The 9,314-nt window shown below is 44.0% G+C and overlaps 1 protein-coding gene across 1 annotated transcript in view; it reads right to left on the bottom strand.

Moving 5' to 3' along the window:
• Positions 1–1,154: 1,154 nt before the first annotated feature.
• The window catches only part of LOC145398083 (N-acetylgalactosaminyltransferase 6-like), a 12,784-nt gene continuing 4,624 nt past the window's right edge, over positions 1,155–9,314 (bottom strand). The window contains exons 2-12 of the mRNA XM_080271037.1: positions 8,485–8,732; positions 7,630–7,799; positions 7,008–7,196; positions 6,298–6,475; positions 5,716–5,833; positions 4,933–5,043; positions 3,489–3,599; positions 2,865–2,975; positions 2,274–2,369; positions 1,731–1,877; positions 1,155–1,357 (exon numbers count right to left, since the gene is read on the bottom strand). Of these exons, the coding sequence (XP_080127163.1) occupies positions 1,172–1,357; positions 1,731–1,877; positions 2,274–2,369; positions 2,865–2,975; positions 3,489–3,599; positions 4,933–5,043; positions 5,716–5,833; positions 6,298–6,475; positions 7,008–7,196; positions 7,630–7,799; positions 8,485–8,732 (1,665 nt within the window). The 3' untranslated portion in view covers positions 1,155–1,171. The remainder of the gene's footprint in view (positions 1,358–1,730; positions 1,878–2,273; positions 2,370–2,864; positions 2,976–3,488; positions 3,600–4,932; positions 5,044–5,715; positions 5,834–6,297; positions 6,476–7,007; positions 7,197–7,629; positions 7,800–8,484; positions 8,733–9,314) is intronic.

Raw genomic sequence — 9,314 nt, 5'->3', positions numbered from 1 at the left:
ATTCCGTACGGGGTGGCCACAAACAAATCACCTTCATGTCGCCCTTTCCCCCGCCATTTCATTGCCCTGCTCCTAGCTCACACTCCTCTCTATCATATACCTCTCCACTCCATCCCTCCATCTCATCTTTGGCCTCCCCCTCGCTCTCCCCCCCTGATGGCAGTATTTAACCCCTCCAGATCTGAAAGTCTCTCCCGAACTGAATAAAATCGTCTGGAGGTAAAGAAAGAATGATAGAAAATAGTCACTGAATTAATGGGGTTTGAAAAATGCTAATCTATACTTCTCTATATCACTCGTTCTTTTCAAAAATACCTTAATACATTATAGAGGGTGCGGTATATGTATAATGGATAGGAATTCTCGTGTGTTGCGGGTACGGCTGTCAGTGTTACCATAGTCTATTGTGTGTTGCCGGTTCGACAGTCTATCCTGCATATCCTTTGCCTCCGTAACCCTTCATATGATTCATGGGGTCTGTTTTTATAAGCCTAGTGACTGCATAGTTTAAATAATCCCCAAGGCACCTAATATGTCCAGCATCCCACACCAGCGCACTGAGCCGTTCCCGCAACACGAGAAACGAGTTGTGCAAGATATGGACCACCCTAGATACAAAATTCAAGCGTATATTCATGGCACACATTTGCTCCCCAAGTATTTACAACTGGACGGACGTGTGAGCAAGAACCAAATGGACGTTGTGTTGTATCGAAAACTGTTGAAAAAGAATAAAGGTAAACTGATAAAATGTGTATGTAAATCTAAAACATACAAAGGTCGTTCCCTCCAAGAAAAAATAAAGACAAAGAAACAGGGAGTCAAATTCAGGATTGTTCCCTCCAAGAAAAATTAAAAACAAAATAACCCAGAGCCGAATTCAGGACACAGCTGTTTGCATATAATTTCAGATGCCCAATATCCCTTACTTTAAAAATATATCACATTTGTCTAAAGAAATAATAAATAATAATAATAAATAATAATAATAATAAATATTAACTACAGAACTTACTAGGCTTTGGAAATCGCGGAAACTGCTCTCCGGTAACCTTCGTGTTGACGTTTTTGAAGATTCACATTTGCTGAACTTAGCCAGAATTTGGAACATCATTTTAAGTTTTCAGTGCAACACAGGAGGTTAGTAATAAGTAAAAATAGTAAATAAACACTATAATATCTGTTTAGCCTGTGGAAATGGCGGGAACTGCTCCTCTATAAGCTTCCGGTTGACGTTTTTGAAGATCCACTTTTGCTCGACCTTGCCTGCATCGCACTGGGCCATCCGAAGCGTGTGTGACTTCACCACAGCCTCGACGCACCACAGCTTCGCCTCGGACTGGATCTGTTGTGTATCCTAGAGCGGGAAATGAAGGGGATGATGAGCACTGGGAGAGAAAGAATTGAGAGATGAAGGAAGAATGATGAGTAATGTAGAAAGAAGAGAAAAATGAAGAAAAAATATGAGAGATGTAAGGAGAATAGGAAAATGAATGAAAAATGATGAATAACTAGCAACATAATCCCGTCTCCAGCGATATATTAACTTGTGCTGCAGATCTGATGATATGGTTACCACCCTGCACAGTAAAACGGTTTCCTGGGTTGAAAGAAATCATTTATCAGTCAGCATAGTCACCAAAATGCTGCACTACAACGAATGAGTGGATGGTGAGAGCGTCCTACTTATAACAGAAGCTTGAGGAGGTAAAAAACACGAATATACTCACAGGGTCATACCGCCATGTCTGAGAGGGATTGTGGTGTGTGTTTTGGCAATTCGATGTGTAGACAGGTCGACCTATGTCACTTGGAACCACCCAGCAGAACTGTTCGCTGTCGATGCGTATGATCTTGCGATAACACAGTGAGAAGTACTGGAAGAAGAGGAAGATGGGATTTAGTACCATCATCATCATCATCATCATCATCATCATCGTTGTCATCATCATCATCATCATCATCATCCAATATTCACTTATTTTTATCATCACCATCCTTGAGAAAAGTGCTATATGAGAAGTAGGATACGTGTTAGTAGTAGTAATAGTAGTAGTAGTAGTAGTAGTAGTAAGAGCAGGAGTAGTATAATGGGCTAAAGAATACTGCCACATTGAAATAAAACACACACACACACACACACACACACACACACACACACACACACACACACACACACGCACGCACGCACGCACGCACGCACGCACACGCACGCACGCACGCACGCACACGCACGCACGCACAGTAGCAGACAAACAGTAACAGATCCCTACCTGAGTGCCACCGCCATGACAAGGATACATAATGATATCACCGTACTCTCTGCCACCATTGTCAAGACACAGACTCATCTCTGCCACACTTTGGATCTGAAATAAACCACAGAAGAATGAGCAAAGTAAAGATGGGGAGGGGAAGACCAAGGATGAGGTGGAGGGATGCAGTGAAGAGATATAAGAAAGGAGTGTAATTGGAGGGAGAGAGACCAAGGATGAGGTGGAGGGATGGCGTGGAGAGATAATATGAAGGGAGTGTGATTTGGAGGGAGAGACCAAGGATGAGGTGGAGAGATGGAGTGGAGAGATATCTGTACATGAGGGAAGTGTGAGCTGAAGGGGAAGACCAAGGATGAGGTGGAGGGATGGAGTGGAGAGAAAATATGAGGGGAGTGTAAGTTGGAGGGAGAAACCAAAGTCCACTGGGTTCACGTTCAAATACGCCATGTGCCACAACAAAAGCGGCATTTTGGTGACGCCAGTGGATATTATAGTAGCGGTTTGTGCTGAGGCTGGGAAGGTTGTGTCTCGGGAGCTGAATTACTGGTACTGAGGCAGAGTAGGGTTTATACAGCTAAGATAGCGTACCGTGCCATTAGCGTAGTCTGGTGGTTCGTAGGGCGGGTAGTTTTTCGCAAGATCAGGCGCCACCTCTTCCAGGAACCACTTGAAGCCCTTGCACTTCAGCCTCTCGCGGATCTGAAAAGGGTAAATGGATTAGTGTCTACTCAATAAAGCAACTATCAGTGTAGAAATTAATAAAGACAATATCAAGGTTCAGTTACCGTCTTCCAACCAAAATTAGGCTAGTGAAGAAAAAAAAAATGGGAAAGAAATCACTAGACCTGGCACAGCATGGGTGGTGAAAAGTTAAAATCTTTGTCTTTTTACACCACAACCTTTTCACCAATTTTTCACACAAGCTACAAGCTTCTGTGATAGCAAGAATATACGTCCATGAACCGGAGAGGATAACTTTACTCTTCCTAACCTCTTTATTACTAGGACTGTTAATACTCCCCTAGATTCAATTGAACGTGATTCCAATGAACTGCAGGCTTAAAGTTGGCATTCACTCCCCTATCTTCTTTCGGGGGGAGGGAAGGGAACTGAAGGGCATGTATATAACCAGGCAGTGGACCCATCTGGTTATATCAGTGCTACCACATGAAGGCGTCCCTCATAAATAAAACTAATAGATTTCAGTCTTACCTCCAACTCTCTAGAAACGTCGCCAGGATCAACGTCTCTGAGATGCCTGTTTCGGCGATAAAGTGCTTCGGCATACTCGTCCATCCACACCACTGCCACACGCTTGTAGTTCTGTGGATGGAATGTATTGTGAGGCACTGTGATCTGTTTTATTTTAGTCTCCCAACATAACCATCATCGTCATCATAATCATCGTCGTCGTCATCTCCATTCCTATCCTTCTCCTCCTTAAACCCTTCTTCCTCCTCCTCTAGCCCTTCCCCCTTCTCCTCCTCTAATCTTGCTCCCTCCTCCTCCTCCTCCACCTCCTACTGAGACATACTGAGAGACTAAGGACTACTGTGAGGGGCTATGAAATACGGTGAGGCATGCTGCGAGGGGCAAAAAAAATACGGTGAGACTAAGGCAGCACTGTAACTCAATAAGACACTGTGATATACCAAAATACAGAGGTACTAAAAATGCTGTGAAGTACAAACAATTACTGTACAGAGGCAATTACTGAAGTCTGTGGATGCTGAAGTACTTTTGAAAATTACACATTACACGTAATACACATTAGCACTCCCCTCAGTCTTCTCTTTGACTCATTTCGTTTACTTATAACCTACTTTGTAACTATAGTTCTTTCACCTGAACTTGGCCCAGTTTTTCATCCTTAGGTAGCTTAGTTCATGTAGCTTATGGGAAGAAAAAGGGAATGCTTTGGTTCTGCATTCTCTCCACTGCACTTCTTCGTGATTAGCATCATATCCTAGTATCGATCCAATATTATAGCTTCTCTCATTGCTGGAGTCAAATCTGTATTCCCGTCCATTTATTAAGTTCCCTGACACCTTTTCCTGAGCGATTTATTAAGCTCCCCAACACCTTCTCCTGAGCGATTTATTAAGTTCCCAAATACCTTTTCCTGAGCGATTTATTAAGCTCCCTAACGCCTTTTCCTGAGTGATTTATTAAGCTCCCTGACACCTTCCCCTGAGCTATTTATCAAGCTCCCTCACACCTTCCCCTGAGCGATTTATCAAGCTCCCTAACACCTTCCCCTGAGCGATTTATTAAGCTCCTTGACACCTTTTCCTGAGTGATTTATTAAGCTCCCTGACACCTTTTCCTGAGCGATTTATTAAGCTCCTTAACACCTTTTCCTGAGCGATTTATCAAGCTCCCTAACAACCTCCCCTGAGCGACTTATCAAGCTCCCTAACATCTTTTCCTGAGCGATTTATTAAGCTCCCTAACACCTTTTCCTGAGTGATTTATTAAACTCCAAACACCTCTTCCTAAGTGATTTATTGCTCCTTACTGTTATCTTCTGTTACTTAAATCCTTCCAACAAAGCCATACTCTGCATAAGTCACGTACAAAGTGATAACAATTACCTCCCTCTCTCTCTCTCTCATCCAAAAATAAATCGCTAAGGAAAAGGTGTTTGGAAACTTACCGTACTAAGAAAATCTCCTTTAACTGATGGGCGATTTTTTGCTCCGTGTCTGAAGATGTGACCAACCCGGGAGCAAGGGGCGTCCAGCAGGCGACCACCACACTGCCAAATCTATTAAAAAAGAAAAAAAAAATAGATTGACAGATAGATAGATAGATGGATGGATGGATGGATGGATAGATAGATAGATGGATACAGAAATAGATAAATAATAAAATAATAAAAAACTGTGAACTCAAAAATATCAGTTGATTTTTTTGAGGCAAAGATGAATGAAGCAAGAGCTACAAGCCTGCAAAATTCTTCCTTCTTATAAATAAATAAAGAGAGAGAGAGAGAGAGAGAGAGAGAGAGAGAGAAACAGTTAGAAGGAAAAAGCCAGATTCAAGATCCATTCATTTCGAGATGCCTGGACACACTGCGTTTAAAAGCCTGGAGGTCGTAGGCAGAAGGAAATAAAGACAGACGAGGAAAGTAAAGCTTGGACAAAAATCGTATTGCATTGGCTATAGCAAAATTCAAGAAAGGCAAATAAGGTAAATAATAAAAGTGATTGTTACCTTAAATAGCCACCATGTACAACGCTGGGTGGTAACCATATCAATCCATACGTGTTCTCTACATGTCAACAAGTGGGTTGGCAGAGGGTTAGTGCCCCTCCAAATAAAACAACTAACTCAAAGACATACGGTCACTCATTATGGGATTATGGCATGTGGCTGTAGATAGATAGATAGATAGATATAGATAGATAGATAGATAGATAGATGGATAGATAGTTACCTTAAATGATAGATCGTACTGCTCGCCCCCCCATATGGCCAGGCCGGGGTCGTAGCCCCCCAGTTCCCAGAAGAACTTGCGACTGACGGCGAAGAGTCCACCGTTCATTACTGGGTTCCTGAGGGGAAAGGGAGAGAGATACGTGGTGGGAGGGAAGATGGAGAGATGTGGAGGGAAGGAGAGAAAGTGGAGAGAGGAAGAGGTGTGGAGGGAAGGAGGGAAAGTGGAGGGATGTGGAGGGAAGGAGGAAATATGAAGGGATGTGAAAGGATGGAGGAAATATGGAGGGATGTAGGGGGAAGGAGAGAAAATGAAGAGAGCAAAAGGTATGGAGGGAAGGAGGAAAAATAGAGGGATGTGGAGGGAAGGAGAGAATTTTGAGAGTTGTAGAGGGAAGGAGGAAACATGGAGAGAGAGGGAGAGGTGATAAAGCAATCAAGTTCTTTCCTGACCATATTGAAAATCATCTTTGTTTTGAACGATTGGCCTGGAACTATTTAACTAGATAGACAGACAGACAGATAGATAGGTAGGTAGGTAGGTAGGTAGAGAGGTAGGTAGGTAGGTAGCTTATTTACTTACTCAAAAGGCTCCGGTAGATTCGCTTCCTCTTCTGGCCTAAGTTTTAACCTCTTGTAAAACAGCCTCCAGTCAAACGCCCCCCTCCCTCCATTGTCCTGCGGGGCATAGGCAAACGTGTCCTGGGCAATCACGTCGATGAGGGGGCACACGGCTGTCCTGTAGTCCTGCACGATGGGGTCTGGCCCAGGAAAATATGCCAGGAAAATGAAGACAGGAAAAGTGTCAGGAAAAATGAGGAAAGGGGAATGGGGTTTGGAAAGCACGGGGTTTAAATTCGTCGACTTGTTTGTGTTCATATGGGATGTTAATACGTTTCTTCGTTATGTTCATTCGTCTCTCTCTCTCTCTCTCTCTCTCTCTCTCTCTCTCCCTCTGTGTTCATGCAGACAAATAAATAGATAGATAGATAGACAGACAGACAGATAGATAGATATATAGATAGATAGATGTAGAGAGAGAGAGAGAGAGAAGGAGAGAGAGAGAGAAAGAGAGATATAGATATAGAAATTGATACAGAGACAGAAAGACAGATAGACAGACAGATATATATATATATATATATATATATATATATATAGAGAGAGAGAGAGAGAGAGAGAGAGAGAGAGAGAGAGAGAGAGAAATTGACACAGAGAGACAGAAAGACAGATAGACAGACAGATAGACACATACGCAGACAGACACACAGCTCAACAAACAGCCATACATACCCAGTAGAGGAGGCAGCCAGTTTGTCATCACTTCACAATGAGAGTCTAGCACCACAACAACGTCTCCCGTCGCCGCCCTGGCCCCCTCTTGTCTTGCCACGATCAGACCAACGCGTGTGGGGAGACGAACCACCTTGGCCTTGGCGACATTTTTCCTGAGCCATTCGTCCAACGGCGCCTGGAGGAAAGCTGGAGGAAGAAAAAGGGCACGTGGAAGAAAAAGAATGAGAAAAGAGGAATATGGAAGAAGGGGAAGATGATGAATATTCTCTCCATATGCCATTTTCAAACTTGCCCTTCCTAATGCGTCCGTTATGGACCAAAGCAGTGTACCAATATCCACCAAATTCTCACCTCCCTTCCACCCTACCCCTCCCTGCACCTCCCTTCCACCCTACCCCACCCTGCACCTCCCTTCCACCCTACCCCACCCTGCACCTCCCTTCCACCCTACCCCACCCTGCACCTCCCTTCCACCCTATCCCACAAGCCCTACCCCATCCTTAACCTCCCTTCCATCCTACCCCAGGCCCTACCCCATCCTCAACCTCCCTTCCACCCTACCCCACAGGCCCTACCCTACCCTGCACCTCCCATCCGCCCTACCCCACCCACCACTCACCTTTCATCGTACTGCCATCGTCCACCAATATTATTTCCTTCAGTACCTGGGCTGGGGATCGGTTAACTACTGATACAACGGTTCTCAGTAGCGTAGTCCAATGCTCCTCGAAGAACGGAATGACTACGCTGACGGTGGGAAGGTGGGCTGAATAGAGACGAGTTTTGCATCTGGAAAAAAATAAAAAATAAAAAGATTGTGGTAATGTTATTGTGATAGAACAGTAGACATCATTATTATTATTATTATCATGATCATCAGTCGTCATTATTATCATCTTCATTATCACCATCATCATTGTCGTCATCATCATCATCATCATCATAATAATAATAATAATAATAATAATAATGATGATGATGATGATGATGATGAGAGAGAGAGAGAGAGAGAGAGAGAGAGAGAGAGACTATGGTGGAACAGAAGTATATGACATAACTGTTATTCAAGCAGGTGTGTGTGTGTGTGTGTGTGTGTGTGTGTGTGTGTGTGTGTTGACCTGTGTACACGGTGGCAGATGACGTCTAATGCACCTGTACATGAAAACACCTGTACACACAACACACCTGCTGTGCACACAACGAAGAAACCACACTATGGACACGTATGCTGGGAGTGATACTTAACATTTATTCTCTTGTGAATTATTCCTGAATTTCTGAATAAAAACGAATCTCTTATATTCTTCCTTCCTTCGTTCATTTCTACTTCCTTTTCCTTTATATATTACTTCCTCTCTCTTTCCCCTCTCTCTCCCTCTCTATCTGTTTGTCTGTCTATCTGTCTGTCTATCTATCTATCCGTCTGCCTATCTATCTATCTGTCTGTCTATCTATCTATCTATCTACAACTTACTTCGGGTGCCTTATGTCTTCCAACGCTCTATCCAAAGCTATATCGTCACTGAGTAGGGCGTTGAATCCATTGGTCTGAAACAGCTCCTCCCTCTTCTCCTCCAGCCCCTTCTCCAGGTAGTGAGGGCGGCCTTGCTCCCCTGGGCCCGTCCTCTGCCTCTCCAGTTCCTCGAAAGTGTAATTGTGCCAGTCGACTCTTTCTTGCGTCTCCCCTGCTATTACGCCAGAGTCTTCGAAAACGACGCGCGTCTGTGAAGAAAATGGGAGATACATTGAAACACTTTATCTATCTATCTGTCTGTCTATCTGTCTATCTATCTATCTATCTATCTATCTCTTTTGAAATTGGTGAGTCAAAACAGGAATGAGAAATTGCAAAATAAAAGTTTCTGCGGTGTGTGTGTAATTCACCGGGTCGGTCAGGATCACTTGATGGTCGTGATCGTCAGCTTTTACCCTCCCGGAAGGGAGCTGAGAGCTCATATAGTCCGATCTAAGGGCAAGGCTGTGACCTTCACACACGCACACACCCGTCCCCTTGCTCAAGGGGGACAGTAACCACCCACTTCGTCAGTGAAACTTTTCGCAACCTGAGCGAGGCGCGAACTCCCGTCTACCAGATGGCAAGCGAGAACGTTACCACTGCACCAGTGAGCGGTGTGTGTGTGTGTGTGTGTGTGTGTGTGTGTGTGTGTGTGTGTGTGTGTGTGTGTGTGTGTGTGTGTGTGTGTGTGATATAAACTTCAGCGATCTCATTAATAACTGATGCCTTCCACATCTATATTTACCCTCTTTCTGCTGTGGTGTGGTGTGGTGTGGTGTGGTGTGGTG

This window comes from Coenobita brevimanus, chromosome 44 (genome assembly GCF_032717465.1).
Source record: "Coenobita brevimanus isolate Jiangsu-jjx chromosome 44, ASM3271746v2, whole genome shotgun sequence".
NCBI lineage: Eukaryota > Metazoa > Arthropoda > Malacostraca > Decapoda > Coenobitidae > Coenobita > Coenobita brevimanus.
This window is presented reverse-complemented; position numbering and strand designations above follow the sequence as displayed.